At 44.0% G+C, this 20,421-nt stretch overlaps 1 protein-coding gene across 5 annotated transcripts in view; it reads left to right on the top strand.

The window, feature by feature from the left end:
• fam13b (family with sequence similarity 13 member B) overlaps positions 1-15,527 on the top strand; it is a 70,271-nt gene extending 54,744 nt beyond the window's left edge. Inside the window, exons 9-24 of one of the 5 annotated variants that reach the window (XM_037076447.1) lie at positions 1,568-1,663; positions 2,153-2,300; positions 3,332-3,429; positions 4,520-4,577; positions 4,694-4,823; positions 5,417-5,488; positions 6,108-6,381; positions 6,507-6,648; positions 6,807-6,888; positions 7,646-7,858; positions 9,021-9,235; positions 9,982-10,065; positions 10,147-10,242; positions 10,324-10,703; positions 11,073-11,174; positions 11,725-15,527. In XM_037076447.1, the coding sequence (XP_036932342.1) occupies positions 1,568-1,663; positions 2,153-2,300; positions 3,332-3,429; positions 4,520-4,577; positions 4,694-4,823; positions 5,417-5,488; positions 6,108-6,381; positions 6,507-6,648; positions 6,807-6,888; positions 7,646-7,858; positions 9,021-9,235; positions 9,982-10,065; positions 10,147-10,242; positions 10,324-10,703; positions 11,073-11,174; positions 11,725-11,848 (2,314 nt within the window). In that variant the 3' untranslated portion in view covers positions 11,849-15,527. Of the gene's footprint in view, positions 1-1,567; positions 1,664-2,152; positions 2,301-3,331; positions 3,430-4,519; positions 4,578-4,693; positions 4,824-5,416; positions 5,489-6,107; positions 6,382-6,506; positions 6,649-6,806; positions 6,889-7,645; positions 7,859-9,020; positions 9,236-9,981; positions 10,704-11,072; positions 11,175-11,724 lie in introns of all 5 variants that reach the window. The other 4 variants (XM_037076448.1, XM_037076450.1, XM_037076451.1 and 1 more) reach the window with 4 other exon arrangements.
• Positions 15,528-20,421: the final 4,894 nt, after the last annotated feature.

Below are 20,421 nucleotides of genomic sequence, written 5' to 3'. Positions count from 1 at the left end.
TGTCTTCATTCTCCTCCGGCTGCCAGGATGTGTTCGAAAGGCCTCCCCTCTGTCGGGAGGCAAGCAGCAAACACACATGGTGCTTCTCTTTACCGTGTGGGTGAACGAGACAGGCTGCAAGCACATCGTGTTTTAGTGCTTCTGTGTTAGGTAACCGTGTTTTAGTGTGACGGATGGTTATTGTTTGTAGAGCGTCCGGTGAAGGTGGGCTCACCATCCAGGGAAATGTGTGCACAGGTGTGTGGTTGTCTCCACACACACACAGATTTATTTGACCTAAGGCCCAACACCTTTGTGAGTTTTAGCTTAAATGGTCATGGAGTCCGATCGTAGCTGTGTTCCAGCTCCAGATCGTGTAATTTAGTTGGTGTAAATGAGTCGACACACACCTAACACACCCGGTGTGATGATGTCATGGAGGAGGATCCATCAGGAGCAGCAGCTGGTGTGGACGAGTGTGAAGCGAGCTGGAGTCTTTCTCCACCAGATCTTCAACCTCTGCTGCTGTCTCAGCTGGAGGAGAAACACACCTACCAGCCTGCAAGACGTCAGAGTAAAGTGACGTGTTGATGCGAGTTCTCGAGGTCTCAGCAGAGCCTGCGGATCAACTGCTGCCCGTCAGCGTGGACGAGGTCAAACGGACTGCTGCTGTTACCTTTTATAGGCCGTTACGTCCTCCCCTCCTCTCGTCCCTGGCTCTAGTTTAAGTATTATTAATCCTCTCAGAACGGCACCAGGTTATTCACTTTATAAGGACTTAAAGGTTAAATACCCCAGAATAGAAAAGAAAGCATTGCAGTGATTACAGGCTCTCGACAGCGTTCGATTCATCATCAACCTTCAGTAAATGTTTTTTCTCATGGAGGTAAACACGACCGTTTGTCATTTAAAGCTCCAGTCTTCTGTCTGTTAATTAATGAGTGGAGCTTTCTGTTCATTAAAAAGAGGCGGATGACAGGTGGGATTACGTGAGGAGGCATGAAGGTTTTCACCCGCGCACCACTGCTCGTCACCGCTAAACCTTCTTCTTGTACACCGAGATGTTAATTAAATGGATGAACAATGCACTGAGCTTATTGGATTCAGTGTAAGTGAACAAAAGAGCACATAAACTAATCTCACGTAGAGGCAATTCAATGATTTAACACCGTGAGGAGTTTAACACATCACTGAGCCGTATTTGTAGAGCAGATAGAAGCTTTAGCAGCAGTTAGGAGGAAATTAGATAGTTATTAGATATTAATATGATATAATATATGTTAGTGGTGAATGTTGCAGAACAGGTTACAGTTATAACATAAGAGTTATACAGATATAAGTGATGCTGGACAGTAATATTTTCTGTTATCTCAACTTTTGTTTTGAGTTGATTACGTCCTTGATAACAAAATATTTCATTTGCGATCTCGAGACACTGGGTTTAAAACACAGTACGCAGCACTAAACTGAAACGTGAGAAGCGATGTGAGGAAGATGCTCCATGTATGTCAACTGAATGCATCATCACGCAGAGTGAAAAGAAATTCCATCTTAATGAATTAATCTGAGTTACTTTGTGTTTTCTCAGGATAATCCAGCGAACCATCAGAGCTGCAGTGGAGCAGCACTTCTTCGATCTGAAAACCTCCATCGACCAAGACCTCAGCAACTACGACAGCGCTGGGTGAGAGCGCACGCTAACATACAGAAACACACACACACACACACACACACACAGACAAGAGAACCAAATTCACCTGTTGGGCTGTTTTTCCCTCCGTCCACCTGCCGATTGAAACATGCGTGACACAGATTCCTCAGTGGTTGAAAACGGCATCAGGTGACTTTAAAGACACATATTTGTCATAGTGAACATAGTGTACAAAGGCACGGAGCCGGCCAGATGGATCATTTTACCAGTAAACATGATGACAGCTGCGATGTTAATTAGCAAAGTCTACGTGTTGATGGGAGCAGCTGTTCGGTGGTCCTTCACCTCCAGGAGTTTTACACACCGCCACGACTTAAATAGACGTTACATGTTGGCGTGAACGTCGGCCACGAAGGCTCGGCGGCATGTCGGCGTTTCATGCGTGTAAATGTGAATACATACGTTATTTTTGTTTCATTGTGTTATTAACCCTTTTTTGTTGTCGTCGTTGTCGTTCTCCAGGGTGAGTCCCAGTGAGCCTGACGACCACGGTTGCCATGGAGACGAGGAGCAACAAACTGACCCTGAGGACAGCCCCTGCGACACAGAAGGGGAGACCCCGCTCATACAGACCGAGCAGCACATACAACAAAGCCAGACAGACACACAGGTCAGTGGGAGGCACGCACACACGCACACACACACACACACACACACTGTGACCAGTGGCTGTGTGTGTGTGTGTGTGTTAGCAGCATATTTCCCATCGCTAACCTCCTTCCTGTCTCAGTCTGTCGGATCATTCCAAATGTTTGATGTTATCGTCACAGTCGTCCGTCTTTTCTCTTCTCTGATTGTGTCAGTAGTTGGAATTCTACCGGGAAACACAGCAGAGACGACAACAGATCTATTGTAATGGAATTTAACTAAGTGTTGTACTTTACATTACAGATCATTCAGTGTTGATAAGTTACTTGTGACGTGTAAGTAGTCAGATACTGTTGTGGGTGCGACATCACTGTTGCTGCATCAGAGCCACAGACGCACATTTTTAGATTCATTTATTTCATCAGCAATCAGGAAAAAAGGAAAAAAAACAGACACTAATTATGTGAAAAATAGACGTACGACTAACATTGGTATCATACGCCATGACACACTGTAAATCAAATCCCCTCTGTGCGCTGGCTTTCCTCCCAAGAACCATTTTAGCGTCCAGACGGCAGGAGAGAGATGAGAAGCAGACAACATGGCAGACGATTGAGACGCGTCCCAGGACTGATGAGAAATCTGTCACCTCGTTAAATAATAATCTTGGTCCAATTCTTTAAATAGACGAGCCGGGAGCTGAAGATTGACAGCAACACCTGTGCACAGAACACAATGTATGCACAGCAGGTTGTATGTGCACACATGCTTCTCATGTGACAGCCGACACTTTGAGGAGTTCACGACTTCTCTATCTTCACCATAAATCATCAGAAATGTTGGAGCCGTATTTATGACGGGAGTTGTAACAGTTTGGATTTGAAATATTTTTAGGATTGGAGATCTTCACACAAACCGTTTGTTTCCTCACACTCGCAGGATGTCAAACTTGATGATTTGTGCCGTTTCTAAGAGCAGCGAAGCTTCTGTTTATCAGAGATCTCTGTTTGTTTCTGCTCTGGCTTAATTTCTTGCTGTTGTGTTTTTTCCCAGGATTCACTGGACTCTGGCGCCGCCCTGGAGGAGAGCTCAGGGATGGAGCTGGACGCAGACGCTGTCAGAGATGCTGAGAACAATATCAACACTGCCAGGTGAGCTTTAAAGCTTTTAATGAGTTTCACCTTGAATCAAGAACATTATGGGATAGTTATGACTTTGAGATGTCATGATCAGTTTGGTCCAACTCAAGGTTTCGTCCTATGAAAACACACATTCAGTAATTCTGACATTTGGTTTATTGACCGACAACCTTTTAGCTTGAATTGTGCAGATTTTAGAGGTATGAAGCAGATAGTTTAAATAACTTTTAGTGTTGAGAAATACTTTGTTCATGTTTCTACATTCAGAATTGTTTTAGTTCAGTTTAGTTTAGTTTTAGTTTTTTGTGTTTGTGAGTTTATTTGGAATAATTTGATGAAAAAAAATACTTTTTTATTTGTGACAATTTCCACATGTTATCAGTTATTATTATGTTTTGACTTGCACAGTGTTTTATCTTAGGTTGTACAGTTTTCAGGGAGATGAAACACAAGACAATACTTACTAATGAATGTGTCTGATGTGGAAAGACGTCTTGTCTCTGCCTCGGTCAGACTCGTTGTCCTGAACAGATCAGTTGACGCCTCTCGTTTACAAATCACTTGGACATGCTGCCTCAGCCAGAGGCTCGTTTTTACGCTGCACCTGAAACAAAACCATTGTTATCTCTGTCTCTCTCTCACACACACAACACATATTAAATTACTCGGCTTCCTCGTGTAGATTTACACCTCATACATCATCCCGTGTCGCGCCTCTGGGTTGTGATAATCCACTGTGGTTGATTTAACTGTAAAACAGGCAGCTAATGCTTAAATTCTGTTTCACACCTTTTAAGGAGAAATGGAAAAAAATGTCACGGTTGCAGAACTGAGATGTGACAAACTTGATGATGTGAAACGGCTTTTAGTTGTGTGACTCTCAGCTGTCATTCAGTTCAACCACAGACTCTAACGAGGCCTCATCAAGACGGCTAATAATGTAGAAGAATTACCAAAAGGAACTGAAAATAAAATGCATCAATGGTTTTTGATTTTTGAGGTTGAGGTTACAGGTTGAATGTGTGTGTGTCAGCTTTTGAGGGTTTAATATTGGTCGAGTATTTTCTTTGTTCTACTTAAAGTCGTGTTTCTTTGTGTTCAGGCGGGACAATCAACCCTGTGAAATCATGGAGCAGACTCAGTGTGACACTATAAGCTGTGTAAGTATCAATAAGATGAGACTAAATGTATCCGTCTGCTCACTGACTGTTCTGTCCTTTAGTCCTTCCATCCCTTTTCATTTGTCTTTCGGTTCTGTCTGTCTTTGTTCCTCCAGGATTCGGGCTCTTGCCGCTGTGATCAGAACGCCAACACCAGCGAGAACAACAGGAACCTTCTGTCGCCATGCCAACCGATCACTGGCCAGAACCCCCACCTCCAACTGTTCCCTGACAGCCAATGGGAAGGTCGGTACCGACTTGTCTGGACTGTCACGCTATGCTTTCTGTTCACCGACAAAATGAGTCTGAAATCAAATGAAGTCCACACTCAGACGAAGGAAAACTTGTTGAAGTGAGAAGACTTCCTTCCAACGCGGTCCTTAGATTGTTCATGAACATATTTAGGTCAGAGTTGAGTAATGCTGCTGGAATGATCACTCAGTTATTGATTAGTCAGTCAAAATGGTTTCAGTAATTTTTCCAGCCTCTGTATTTTGAGGATTTGCTGCCTTTTTCTGTCATTTTTGATGATAAATGAAGAGACTCAGAGTTGCGGACTGGACAAAGAAAACAGTCTGAAGTCTCGTGTGATGAGCCTTTTTTCTCAGTGTTTCTCAGGGATTTCTATAAACTCATCTCATCTCCATCATAACCAATCAATCCCAAGATATCTCGTATGATTGAGGAAAAGATTTGACATTTTGATGCACCAAAAACATAAAATCATGTAGTGAACGAAAGATGAATGATTGACCTCAATGCTCGTCTTCTCTACTATCTCTCTCTCTCTCTCTGTCCCTCCTTCATTTCTCCTCCTCTTCCTCCTTCCATCCCAACAGCGTCACCTCCCTCTCATCTCCACCTCCCTCCCATAGACTTCTCATGTATGCACCTGCAGAAAGAAGGCCACGGTAAGTCGTTACTCCTCCACCAGCCTGCCCATCCTTCATCTCAGCCTTCCTCGATAACTTTCTCTTCGTTTACTCTTGTTTTTGCTGGTTCTGGCACGGCACGGGAAGCTTTATTAAAACACTCTCACATTTTTGAAATGTGCCTGTGTGGTTATGGATAGATCCCTGCATGTGAAACACTCCTCCTTCCCTCGGATGCGATAACACGGCTGCTGTTATCTTCCCTCTCGCCTCCTGCTGCAGGGTCACTGGGCAGATTGATCTCTCTAAACACAGTTTTTCTCCTGACTCGGCTTCTTTGTTTCTCCCTCGTCTCTTCCTTCACCTTGCCCAATTTTTTCCCCTCTACTCAGCTCGTTAGCATAACGCTGACAGTCAAGACGCCGTTAATAAGGCAGAGAGTGAGTCAGCAAGGTACCGAAGAAGAAGATTTGTTGTTGATTGTATGAGCTCAGCAGCGCCCCTCCCAGGCAGCTTCTGTGTGTGTCATAATGAACAGCATCTTCCTTGCTTCTAACACTCTTGTGATCCAGGGATTAAATTGATCTTTTCCCTCGTCCTCTCCTCACCTCCGTTAACTTGCTCTGACTCTCTCCTCTCTTTATCTCTGTCTCTCCAGACCCCGTCCCGGCTTACAAATCCTGGCAGGACGACAACGAGAGCGGAGAGGCGCAGCTCTCCCCGCTGGCCGGTCGCATGGTTCCTCTCCCCCCTCTGCACCTGGAGGAGGAAGGCGAGGAGGCAGAGGAGGAGGGAGGACAGGATGCCTCCCCCTCCTCTTCCCGCTCCCACCCTCACCTCCTCGCACGCCGCTTCCTCGACTTCGGAGCCCACAGTGCCCAGCGGTTCCTCCAGCAGGACCTGGACGCCACCTCACCCACCAAAGCACAGAGGTACGATGAGCAGAGAGCATCCGTCTATAATCCGTCTATAATCAGACCTGAAGACGTTTCCTCTGGTGCGAGTCGGAGCGGAATTGAAAAGCTCATTCATACTTGTGTGTCCTCTGTCCCTTCAGGCCACGTCGAGCATCGTTTGGCTCCAAAGAGGCGATGAGAGGAGGAGATTCAGTGACCCACCAACTCACCAAGAAGCTCCAGCACCTGAAGAAGAAAATCAAGCAGTTTGAAGAGCAGTTTGAGAAGGAGAGAAACTATAAGGTAAAAACAGAAATGTGAAGCTGCTTTATTTGACATGGACACAACAGTAACATCTGTGAAGCACTTAGTGTTTACAGGAAGATGCTGATTTACACCCGTCAAAAGGAGCTGGTGTAATTTCTGTTGTCATGACATCTGAAGTGTTCTTGTCTCTGCAGCCCTCTCACGGAGACAAAGCAGCCAACCCCAAAGTCCTCAAATGGATGACTGACCTCACCAAGATCCGCAGGCAGATTAAAGGTAGAACCGCTCGCTCTGTTTCCTGTGAATGTGCATTTGTGTGTGCGTGTGTGATAGTGTGTGTGTGTGTGTGTGTGTGTGTGTGTGTGTGTGTGTGTGTGTCGGGGTTAGAGTGTCTGTGTGCCATCCCGTTCCACGCTGGACAGCTTGACCTTCCCCAGTCCGAACCTTTTGACCTTTGTAACAACATTGCATGTGTGCTGGTCTAACACACAAACACTGGCAGACACACACACATCGGGAGTTGTCGTGGCTCCACCCTCCAGTGTGCTGGTGCGTCCTTGTGAACCCACATTCATTAGTTCTGCGGTGAATTCAGCGCGGTGAAATGGTGGATTAGACTTGAAGTAACTCATAAACAGTCTGCAGAACTTTTAGAAATGTCGAGATTTCCTGTTAGAGAAATAATCTGTAAAATAATCTTACTGATCAGAATTGAAGTTGATGCTTCACATGTTTTATTCCTTTGGTAGAATAACGTTCCCTGACTGTAAACGAGGTGTATCTGATGCGTATGAATAGTTCTCTACACTGACGTGTCTCCTGCGCATCGTTTCACCGCTCTGAATCGACCCCATGACGCTGAGGTGACGCCTCTCCTGTTTGGAGAACGCAGTGGCCGAAACATTTCTCTCTCTGTATCGAATCAACAATTGAAAAACAACAATAACACGAGCACCCGCTCTCCACTTTCCTCCCTCCTCCTCTTATCGCCCAACGACCCATTGATTGATTGATTGACTGATCGGCCAACCAGGACGCCAGCACCACCTTTTACCCAGAAGCACGCTGAGGCACCAGGCTTTGCTCCATTCATACAGACGCCACCATGCTCCCTACTCCTCCCCTTCCTCCTCCCCCTCCTCCTCCTCCTCCTCCTCCTCCTCCTCTATCTGCTCACCTCCCCATCACACACTCACCCCCCCGCTCCACCCCTACTCAGGCCTGAGCTCTAGACCGTATCACCTCAGTAAGTACCAACCCCTCAGTAAGTAGACAACACCTTCACTACTGACAGTCACAATGAGGCGGCATTGTGCGAGCATCGTGCTTCTTTGCTTTGGTGTATTTCCTGTTGAAACTGGACATTTGACCACAGGTTTCTCTCTAAAATGTAAAGTGACGCTCTTAATTATTTTGTTTTTAACAAAGGGATTTCATCGATACATTTCTGTTCAGGTGTTGATTTACTGCTGACCATGTTTTTATGTAAATGTGACCTGAACTGTACTCGCAAACTCTTTACTGTGGCCATTATACCAACGTCATCAATAAGCAAATGCTGTAGGCTTTTATTTCCTGTTATTATCATTTATGAATAATACCTGAACATTTTAAACAGTATGAACTGTTTCTACGAGGAAACAACAGCGTAATTTAAGTTCCAAAGCTGAAGGTGACGTGGCAGAAACATCGTCCATGCAAGTACCTGAACGCAGAAGACAGTTTGAGCTGCACAAGAAAGATTTCCTACGTTGTTTCCCTCACCTGGCGTCTGTCACCTTGATATGTTAATGCAAGTGAAGAGCTGAGCCTAATTAAAGATGCAGTATGTAAGAATTGAAGACCTTTTTATGTAAGTTTTGCTGCTAACTGTAGCTGCCGTTAGCTAGTTGACTTCTGCAGCACAATACTCATCACCAAATGTTATTTCATCACACTTTAAGTGAGCAGTACCAGAACTGAAGGGGAACCAGGAGCTGTCATGTTCGTGCTTGTGTGGACGTTGTTTCTGCCTTTATTATCGATGCTGCAGAATCCAGCACGCAGCAGAACTGAACCCTAGAATTTGGGTTTGAGTCTCACAGTCTTATTTTTCACACTCTGATGTTAGAAAATGTTCAGGAGGAGGTTTTTTGCTTGCTGTGTTTGGGTTCTGACTGTGTCCGGTGTTGTGGTTCTGTTCTCTTGTGTAAGCATGATTGTCTTTCTCCTCACATTGTGACTGGCTGACTTGAACCACCGCAGCTGTGTGTCAGACTCCTGCATGTCTGATCATCCAGTGAAAGTTGTTTCATGTGCTGTCAGAAGATTTTCTCTTCTTAACACATTTTTGTTCCTTCTCTCGTGCTTCACCCTCCGTATCTCCTCCGTCACCTCCTCCCTCATCGCTGTCCTCCTCGTCCTTACAGATGCCAAACACCGTGCAGAGAGCGAGCTCGGCCCGCAGACTCGTCCTCGCAGCAACACTTTACCCAAGAGCTTCGGCTCCACGCTGGACCAAGGCGCTCACGATGCTGCGGTGGAGGCCAAAGGTCAGCATCCCACCCGGGAGGAAACACTGGAGCTCATCCAGCGCAGGGTCAAAGGGAAGAGGCAGGAGGACGGCTGGCCGGACGACATCAAGGTTAGCAGCTGATTTTTCTTCACTCCAACACGGGTGTTTCAAATCGCTTCTGTGTCCAAACAACAGTCCAAAATCAAAAGTCTCTTCGTTTCTTGCCAATAATGTCAAAGAAAAGTAGATAATCACAATATTTAAGAAACAAACGATTGAGTTAGTCCTGTTTTATACTCATTCATAAAAACCGGCCACCTTCATACGCCTGATTCTTTTCATCGGATCCATTATTTCCCGAGAATTAATTTGTGAATTGTTGTGTGTAATTCTGCTGACAAACTAATGAAAAGAGAGCAGCGGCAGGGAGATGAAGAGCTCTGATGTCATCATGACCGTCGGACCAGAGAGGAGCCAGGAGTTAAAATCATGTTCAACTTAATGATTTAAATAGATGAAGTGAAACGAAAGACCACAAAGATAAAAACATCCAAGAAGAGCAAAAATCAAATCTGAAATAATAAACACATTTTTAGTTTTAGGTTTTTAAACAGCCTTTTTCAGCCTTATCTCATGTCGGTCCAGATCCTCGTGTTCTCTAGACAAACTAAACTAGACAAAAGACTTCTGCTGAGGATGTTAATGTGCGCAGAGGTTCATCAAGGTATTAAAAGGCCTGAAATGTAATCCGGAGCAGGACCCCGAGGAGCTTTAAAAGTAATCAATAAGATCTTAAAATCAATTCTGAGAGACAGTTGGAACAGTTTGTGCAGCGTGTTTCAGTTAAAGGTTGTAAAATAACTGTGTGTCTGTAGAAGATGACCAAGGAGCAGCTGTCCTGTGAGAAGACGGTCCTTCAGAAGAACCTGCTGCACTACGAGGGCCTGCACGGTCGACCGGTGAGTCACCGACACCCTGAATCCTTCCTGGATCTGATTTGTTCTGTGAAGCAGTTTTTAATGTCATCTTCGATCTCTCAGGTGACCAGAGAGGAGCGCCTGGTGGTGAAGCCTCTCTACGACCGCTACAGACTGGTCAAACAGATGCTCACCAGAGTCAGCATCACACCTGTCACGGTACGTACACACAAACACAGCAACACACAGACGCAGCGTAGGACAGCTGTCATCATAAACCTCCCCCTCCTTCTGCCCCAGGTGTCCCCCTCCAGTAAGAGGCGAAGTCAGACCCTCCAGCCAATCATCGAGGGCGAAACGGCTCATTTCTGGGAGGAGATCAAAGAGGAGGAGGAGGACGAGCGCAAAGACAAAGAGGGAGGAGAAGAAGAAGAGCGGGAGGAGGAGAGGGAGGAGGAGGAAGAGGAGGAGGAGGAGGAAGAGGCAGAGAGCAGCGGCGGGGAGATGCAGAGCTCTGAGGTCATCATGGCCGTCGACGTTATGACCCCGACTGACGGACCAGCGAGGAGCCAGAACCAACCGGACCAGCAGAGCAACTGCCCAATGACAGCCAAGATGGAGGAGGGGTCGGGGAGGCTGGCGCTGGACCTGCGGCTGTCCAGCTCCAACGCCTCGTCCATGTGAGAACACACACACACACACACACACACACACACACACACAGATACTGTACACACGTAAAATAAACTGATTATCTCGAACTTTGCTGACCGTGTCGACACCAGCAGGAATAATGTGAGGCAGTAAACAAACAGGTTTTATCTGATGAGTCTGTAATCTGATTACTGTGTCACCGAACACACACGTGCGCACACACACACACACACACACACACAGGTAATCTTCTTCAGCAGCTCAGGTTCGATCCTGACAGCTGATCCCTCACACCACCACAGTCCACTTCCTGCTCACAGTGACCTCACTTCCTGTTCTCTCTGACGTCAGTTGTTAATTGTAAGCACATTCTCATGCATCCCATCTTCCTCCAGGCCAGAGCTGCTGGAACAGCTGTGGAAAGCCAGAGCAGAGAAGAAGAAACTGAGGAAGACCATCCGCGAGTTCGAGGAAGATTTTTATCAGCATAACGGAAGGTGGGTGGAAACAGAGACAGTCCAGACTGTCGGCGTAACAGATTCAGAGTCGTTCCTCTCTCAGCTTTTCTTTAGAAATTCCTTCAGGCAGCGTTGTGTTGTCTGATATGTGAGCCGGTAATTGCAGGAAACACAGATTCTGATCCAGGCTGGTAAAAATAACAAACCAGAGTTCAGTTTAAATTCCTCGCTGCAGTTGTGTAAACTGCTGACAGATTAAGGGACTCTGGCGTCTTCACTTTCCTGCTGTTGCCTGTCGAGTAATATAACTGATACACAATCATAAAGAATGTGTGAGCCTGTTTTTCTCTCGCTGTTTCACCTCAGTAAACACTGAATACTCTGCACCAGCTGCTGCTGTGTCGTAAAGTTTCAAAGACTAAAACGAGCGTTTCATGAAGCGGAGCTGCTGGACAGTTGTTAGAGCTTCAGTTTGACAGCTGATCAGCAGCAGCTGGTGCAGGAACAGTGAGCATGTGTCACTGAACACCAAGCCGGGGCTTCTTCAGGACGTCAATTAAAAGTTTCTCTCCTCCATCTTCTGCTGCAGAAACGTTCAGAAGGAGGACCGGGTGCCGATGCTGGAGGAGTACAGGGAGTACAAGAGGATCAAGGCCAAACTCCGCCTCCTGGAAGTTCTCATCAGCAAACAGGATTCCTCCAAATCCATCTAGACCTCCTCAGATACCAACTGTCACCGCACACATCAGCTGTCATCACTGCTGCGAGGACTCGCCGGGGACGCCATCACATCCTGACAAACGCTCCTGCAGACATGAACAGTCACCTGCATCACCGAGACGCTCGGTCACACCCGACCAACACCAGTTCAGTTGTTCTGCTGCATTCATGTCACGGAGAAAAAAAAAACTAAATTAAAGTGACTTGCTGGTTCAGAGTTACAGAACGCTTTGGAGAACTGAACTTTAATGTTGTGATTTAACTTTCCTTCAACTTTCAGTCACAGTGAGACGGATTTCTGCAGCATCCAGTCAGACTGCAGACAAACACTGATCACATTATGGATGGTGGTGACACGACGACTGTGTTGTCTCTATAATCACCTCCGATGAGTTTTAATCGTGCTAATCTGCAAGTTCTTACAAGACGTAGGCCCAAAAAATTGAAGAAAAATATGCAAATTTTAAGCATTTTGATCACAGAATCACTTAAATCAACACATTTGTTTGATAATCTGCACGTGACTACACATATATATTTGTTGGTGATCTCAGAATTCATCAACATGAAGATATTTTAAAGGGTGAAGTTGGAAATGTATTTTTACAGACGTTTTTTTCCGTGACTTGAATGCATCACCAACACCAGTTAAACTTAAAATCACTCCTGTCAGCCACAACTGATCTCTGCTGCCTCGTCCGACTGCATATCAAAAAAAAACTCGGAGAAAAAGGAATCATCATCATCATCATCATCATCACTGTTCGTCTTCATCATCATCATCATCCCAACAACGTGACTCAAGACTTTGCACTCGTCTTCTGATTTCCTCGACTTCTGAGAAAGAAAACAAACAAACACTTTCTGACTTTTTACTTTCTTTTCTTTAGTCGATTGTCGTTGAATCTGAGCGGACAGCCGGAGGACTGGAGGCATTTTAGACACTCTTTCTTTGGGACGTTCAACTGTTCCGCCTCGCGTCAGGGAGTCGGGATCTGTCCCAGCCGCCTCCTCGACGCCAGGCGATCGGTTGTTATTCTGTTCTGACCGTAAATCTTAATTTAACATCGCAGATGATTCACCTTCTGAGGGATTTTACGCTTAAGTCACAAGTTTAAAAGCGAGTTTGTGTCGTGTATACATACGTGTTTGTGAGACACTGCTGTTCACGTTCTTCTTGAATGAAAAAGAATATGAAAAAATAATCGTATTAACTCCCAGTGTGACCTTGGAGCTGTTGTGAAAGACTTTTCCTTTTTCGTTTATTTCTATTCTTCAGCATCTTTGTTTTGGTTTTTTTTTCCTCCCTATTTTGGCGACATTTGTCAGTAAGATGGACACTAGATGGGTGAACGTTGGTGCTGAGTAACTCTGAACTGTGTTTCTCATGAGCCTCTTCAAGAAAACGCTGCTCTGAAGTCACGCTGGTGACTTTTAAAGGCAGCGTTCGACTGATGGCGTTCATGGAACGCAGTCCTTCGATCAGGAGGTTTTAAGATGTTTTTTTGTGTTTCACTACTCGTGGCAGTTTCTGAGGGATTGTGGGTGATAAATGCGGAGAAGAGGAGCCAGTATCTGTTGCTGCTTCTTCTCTGAAACCAAAAGCATGTTGGCTGCCGGCGTCAGCGCAGTTAGACAGAGTTTCTTAAACTCCAGTGACGACACGGTCGGCGGTTGCCGTGCAGCCGATGCGACTGTCACAGAACGGCTGGTGGAGCTCGGCGAACGTTTGATTGTAGCTTCAGAGGCCGCTGGGTGGACGAGGTGCTGACGCTGCAGAAGCAGCTCCTGTCCGGTGGGTCGGCGCTGAGGGTTCTGATCAGTATGTAGCATGAGAGCGATCACAGGAACAATCCTCCGCTGTGTTTCTCTGCAGTCCCAGTGAAGTTTCATTTCCTGCTGGCAGGTAAAATGAGGGCAGGTGAGGAAGAGGAGAAGGTTTGAGGTGTGATGCATGCCGACGTGCTCGTGCTCTTCATTTTTCTTCTTCTTCTTCTTCTTCGTCGTCGTCGTCGTCGAGGCCGTGTTGTCTTGTATCAGATGAGAGTTAAGATGTCACAGTGTGATTTGAAACGTGGGACGAAGAAGTTGTCCGACTTCAGCCGGTGTGTTTGTAAACCGGCGCTGTCGGCGGGGGAGGTTCTATTGTCAGAACCTCTTGGGCTTGTAAAGCGGCTCGGCGGGTCGGATCGGGTTCTTTTCTTTGCTGAACTGCCAGAATCAAAGTCGACTGCAGTCTGTTGCAGACGTGTTGGTTTAAAAATCAAAGTTGTGAACGAGTCACGAGTTGAACTGTTTGTGGAGAATACGAGGGAGCTCCGGAGGTTTGATGTAAAAAGATGTTATTTGCACAGCATTCACAGAATGCAGCCCTTTTGTGTTCCTTTTTTTTCATTTGTATTTCTAAAAATGAAGCACTACTTCTATACAAATATAAATATATACTGTACATAAAAAAAACACCCGAAGGAATGAATGTCAGAAATGTTTAAATTATTTCAAACATTACGTTTGGCCCCCTTTGGTTCATTATATTTGTGATGCCCTGAGAATGTGTTTTTTTTTATTATTATTATTATAAATATTGCTATTACTATCATAACCATTATTTTGTGTGATAATGACAATAATAATAATCCTTTTGTATCTACTCACAAACTGTAAAACCAGCTGTAGAAGTTAGTCTGGCACTGTGTGGCTAATCCAACATGAACCTGCTCCCTAATCTGATTTCTTTCGTCGCTCTGTGTAATATAAGCTAATATAGAAGCAGTACTGTAGTGAGCTTGCATGGCAAATGAGAACATAATAGTATGAATAACACAATGTATTGTTTCTATTATTTGTGCCATGAAGAAGCAGCAATAATAAAAGTTGGCGTGGAGGTTTTACAGTGCCGGGTAGCGATGAGTGGGATTGACTGTGTGTGAGAATATTCGAGGTACATTTATGATTTCTCTTTAGTGTTTTCAGCCTCACGTACACACACACACACACACACACACACACACACACACACACACACACTCTGCTCAGACGGTGTGTTTTTACCACTGTTGTCAGCATAATGTTCATGTTGGCGCTGCTGAAAAACCAAAATAAGAATTTAAAGGAAACAGGAAGTTGAACAGAGATTGAAAAGCCAGTGACAGATGTGTGAAATCTGCAAACATTCCAGTTTTTAATCATCATTCAAAAAGTGGAAACAGTCCGTCGTCAGTCTCTGAAGGACTTTTCTTTTCTTTGACTTTACCTTTTTTGTTTGAGAGGTCGATTTGTGTGGCGCCTCCTCAGTTTCCTTGAACATTGTTCTTCATTGTGCCTGCAACAGAGTGGTAAAACTCACGTGTGGTTCATACGTTGTAAACTGTAAATGTGTCTCTGTCGGTGTACAGTTCGTTTCATCTCACACTCGTCTGACGTGCACGGTCGCTTCACACACCTGGAAGTCACAGCAGGCGTCGCTGTCGAGGCGACGAGGAGACGATCGGAGTCTAACGAGTCTTTAAAGTTGAAAGGACATGAAATCTTCCTGACGTGACGCCGACGCGTGCTGTGAATTCCTCCGACCAGAGATGTTTCTGGCTTCCTCCAGGACATGTGATACTGTGTTTTATCACATCGGTATATTGTATGTATGTATGTTATCTATAAATGTTTTCTTACTTTGTGAATGCTTTCTGTCTGTTCTTCTTCATTAACAAAACGGATGAGGAAAAAAAAAACAATCAGTAACAAACATTTACACATGAAAATAAACTTTACAAGCTTGCCACATCAGTTCTCCTGCTTCTTGAGTCAAATGAACCAAAGTGTTCGTGTGAAAATAAAAATAAATGAATCTTTTGAATTGATTACCACATATTTATAATTAGTCTTGATTATTGCTGCATGATATTCAATACGCAAATAATTTCAGGCTTTAAGCCTTGAAGACTAAAACAAAACTGAGTTAAGAAACATTTTTGAAAGAAGATTTTTTTTTTTTTTTTTTCCAGGTGTGAAGCGTCAGAACCAGGTAAACTTTGTTCAGGTGTGAAACTGAAGGAAAAACAAATATTCAGTAAAAAAAAAAAAAACGTTCAGGTTTAAAACTGAGTTTGTGCCTGTACAGCTCTGTATCTTTCACTCGGTCTCAAACCTGAATTTTATTTAATTTGTTTTTAAAGTAACTTTTTTTAAAAAAGCAACTTTTTTGCAAGGAATGAATAAAGCCTGTTGGAGCTCGAGCAGACGATGACTTGGTATTGTGGGCAAACGTCCTTATTCAGTCCGATCAGGAAAGAAAGAAATCCTGCAGCCTTTCCACATAATTTCCTTCCTGTCTCAACTTCTTTGTTGCAAAGCTGAATGAAAAAAACATTCCACAAGATTTTTTTTTTCAGGTGTAAAACTGATCGATTTTCTGGAGATCTTTTTTTTTCTTTTGTCTGTGAAAAAGATTTTTTTTTTTTTTTTTTTTAAATACAATTTTGAGATTTTTTCCTAGAAGTGAAACTGACCGTAGTTTTTCAGGGGATAATTTTGAATTAAAAAAAATTGGTTGAGTGTGTGTGAAACTGTGAATCAATATTTTTTTCTGTAAGTCAAACTGAGCAAAATATATTTTTTAGAATGTGAAGATCAAGCCAAGCAAGTCCAGAAGCTTTTCCACAGTCAAGGTGAAGCTGTCAGACCAACATTGGGAATGAAGCTACTCTCTGTGAAGAGCCTGTGTCGGTGGTATGATGCCTCCATTAAAGACTCAGAGCAAGAAGTTCAGCTCAGGCAGGAGGCCGTCAGGATGGAGAGCACAGACAGAACTGCACCTGCACGGCAGGTTGAAGCTCTGCTGCATGCAGCTTGGATTTCTTCCACGCCTCATGTGGCCACTTACCCTTCATGAAGCGCCACTCTCGAAGGTGGAAACACTGGGGAGACTGATCAGCTCATATGTGAGGAAGTGGCTCGGTCCTCCCAGGTGCCTCAGCAGTATGGGGCTCTGTGGCAGAGGAGTTTCAGAGCTACCCACCTCCAGTCTCTCAGAGGAGTACAAGTGTGCCAAAGTCAGACTGCAGATGATGCTGATGGATTCCAGAGAGCGTCTCGCAGCAGTGCTGGAAGGTCGACGGGCAGCATGAACGCCCTCCCTCCTTCCTCATCCCAACGGCCGACAATGACATCCGTCCGCTTCAAGACCAGACGCTGGACTGCTGGGCGGAGACTGTAGACCAGAGGCTCTGCTGCCCAGCTGAGATCAAGTCAACCAGTCTCAGACCAGACCTCGTGCTATGGTCGACCTCACTGCAGTTCGTCTACATCATCAGAGTCACTGTGCCCTGCCAGGAAGCAGTGGAGGTACGGCGAGCTGGCAGCTGATGCGCAAGATCGAGGCTGGACAGCAAAGGTCCGACCGGCTGCAGAGACGGGGAGTCACCTGGGCCCTGAAGTGAGCAGATGGTACGGAGGGGGAACCTGGGACGCCAGGATTCACCGCTGAACCCTCCGGAGGTGTCGTGGGTCGATCAGCGAAACATCGATGGAAGAGGGCGCCGACATGATAACACAGAGTCTCTTAGCAGCTTCACTGGGGATAACCAGGGATATCAACATCTAGTCCTACAATACAGATCTTTACATTTCAGGATTTTCTTTTTAAAGCTGTGAAGCTGAGAGAGAAAAACATTTTCTAGTTTGTTTTTTTCTCCCAGGTGTGAAGCTGAACCAAAAACAATTCAGGAGATTTCTTTTCTTTTATCACGTGTAAAAAAAAAAAAAAAAAAAGACATTAAATATTTTTTTTTTTTTTTCGAAGTTGTGAAGCTCAACGGAAAAAAAAAAAAAATCAGGGAAAAAACACTGTATAGACATATTATGAGCTTTAGGTTGAAATAAAAAATAAGCACCTTTGCCAAATATATGCAGCTAAAATGATCCAAAACTTAAAGTATCAACAGCTTGAAGGTTAAAAATTGTTGACAAAAACAAGTTTGACCAGAAAAATGTTTTTGAGTTCCTTTTTCCACCTTTAAAAACTTGAGGGAATTTCTTTCTATTTTTTTTTTTCCCAAGAAAAAGAAGCTTCACAAAAAAAATCTCCTGCTCAGACTTTTGTCCCCAGTTGGCTTCACACACCAAAAAAATAAAAATATAATAAACAATATATCCTAGAAAAAAAAATCACTTGTTTCGACCACGACATGTTTAATGGCCTCTCAGTTTCACACATGAGAAAATTATCCTGCATTTATTTTTTGGAATACTCAAATAAAATAATTTTTGAATTCTGAAGATTCTCAAAAAAAATCTCCAGAAAAAAAAACAAGATCCAAAAATGATTTTCACCACTAACTGTGACTCAAACTGAAATCATAAAAAGGAGTTTAAGTCGCTCATCAAACAGTTTTCCTGGTTTCTATCCTGCAGCAGCTCGCTCAGAGTTTAACAGTATAACGGCTCTGCAGTTAAATGTTTTGGATAATTGTCTTATAAATGTAGTGGAATAAAAAGTAAATAAAGGTTAAACTTCTCTCTTTAATGTAAATGAGTAGAAGTATTAAGTAGCAGTGCAGTGAAATACAACACAGGATGATTCAAACAAAGTGTCCTCAACATACGTCACCATGGTTTTTATTGTGTTTTGTGCTTTTCGTTAACGTGACACGTCAGGTGTATTGTTACTGAATGGTGGATATTGTGTTTGCTCTGTTCACTGATGATCTCCAGACATCCTCAGAGTCCCATCGACGTGCGTCAGCGTCCTCAAGACACAGGAAGTTCAGCCGGGACACAAAATCATGTTCACGTTATTCTGTCCAGTCCACTTCATCCTGACAGACGACGGAACTTCACCTCATATAAAAAACATCATAAATGCATATTTGTACAATTTCAGACAAAAGCAGCACAAGTCAGGTTAGAGATTAGTTGTTGTTTTTTTTTGCAATGTAATCCTGCTTAGTACGTGTCACTATTTCAAGTTTGGAGGTTTCCAAGCTGCGAGCACAGAGTCGACCTCCAGCGACGTTCGCCGCTACGTAAGAACATTAGTCATGTGAAGAACTTCAAGGACCTCGAGTCAAACACACACCTCCAGGTTCAGAGTCCGTTCAGTGGATCTTCTGGAGGCTGAAGGTTCAGACTTCAGCTCTAAAGTCTCGACCGGCTCCAGAACAGCAGCTGAACAAACTCTGAGGTGAAACTTCTGTTTTAAACCTCAACCACAACAGAGTGTTTCTGGATGTTTCAGCCAATAAAAGATCAGATTGCATAAAGTTTAATAAACTGATGATGAACAGTGTTTAGACTGAAAAATGCATTTTTCTCTGATCCAGGCAGCTGCTGCTTCGTCTGACGAGCAGGTTTCATTTAAAGCAGCAGTGAAGTGAAGCGAGTACAGAGTGTTCAGAGCTCCTGACGGACGGTTTCAGGAGCATCACTCTTCTGTTGTACTTTAAAAGAAGCGGTTATAAAAGGAAAGTTGAGCTTTGAGAGTCATTTTGTTGACAGTGAAATACGTTACGCGGTGTTTCACATGACAAACGGTGACTTGTAGAGAAACTGAATCACCTGTTCTGAACACTGGAGCTCCTCGTTAGAACATTTAGTCACACGGTCTTTAAAACAGTCGCAGTCGGGAACCGGCGCTGGTTCAGATGTTGATAAAGTTCAGCTTGAAGTGTATTTATTTACGTTCTGTCATTTTGTTTTTTTCTTTTCCAACTTCTGACAACGCTGCATCGTTTTCATCCATCTCCACGTTATCAGTTACTACAGTAAGTAGAGCTTTTGTTATGTGAGAAAAGGTGAATGAATTAATGCAGCAGTGGTTTCACATAACTGAGAACGACTGTTAAATTTGTACTGAATACTAGAACGGCACTCAGTAGAGTGCAAACCTCCGCCAAGTCTCCTTTAATTCAATGAAGCCTGATTCAGTATCAAAACAAGTTTAAATTAAATTGTACTCATCAGATAAATCAATGCACCTGATTCTGTTCCGAGATTAATCCCTGAGAAATTAATGGAAGTGCCAAAAACAATGACTAACTCTCTCGCAGTGTTAATGGAAAAGAGAAAAGAAATGAATCTGTCTCTTAATCTTGATCCACATGAAGATTTTAAAGTCTCTGTTCTGGGTTTGAGGGAAATCTGTTTAGTAGTTTTTGAGTAATCCTGCTGACAAACTAACATCGTAACTCGTTGGTGGAGCTGACAGGAAGCTGCTCACTTGCCGTTTGGATTTGTGGCTGGAAACATTTGACCAGCGGATGAACGAGTTCAGTTTGCACGCTGAACGCACTCGATGCCATTTAATTTTACAACAGTCGTCATTATGTTTTGATAAAAGGTAAAGATGCTTCTGCAGATTTAGAGCTCAAACTGATGTTGCGGCACATCGTCTGTTAAAGCAGCAACACTGGAACACTCTGATCACTTCCTGTGTCTTGAGTTTTATACTGGAAGACACGAAAAAATGCATTGATCAAGCTAAATGTAGGATGTGTAACATTGATGGGACTGATGTAGAAAAGATGACTGAACATACAGAAACAGCAGTTTGGTCTTTGGAGGGTTTTATACGTTG

This window comes from Acanthopagrus latus, chromosome 18 (genome assembly GCF_904848185.1).
Source record: "Acanthopagrus latus isolate v.2019 chromosome 18, fAcaLat1.1, whole genome shotgun sequence".
In the NCBI taxonomy this organism is placed as follows: domain Eukaryota; kingdom Metazoa; phylum Chordata; class Actinopteri; order Spariformes; family Sparidae; genus Acanthopagrus; species Acanthopagrus latus.
Note: the sequence above shows the minus strand (reverse complement) of the source record. Positions and strands in the feature narration are given on the sequence as shown.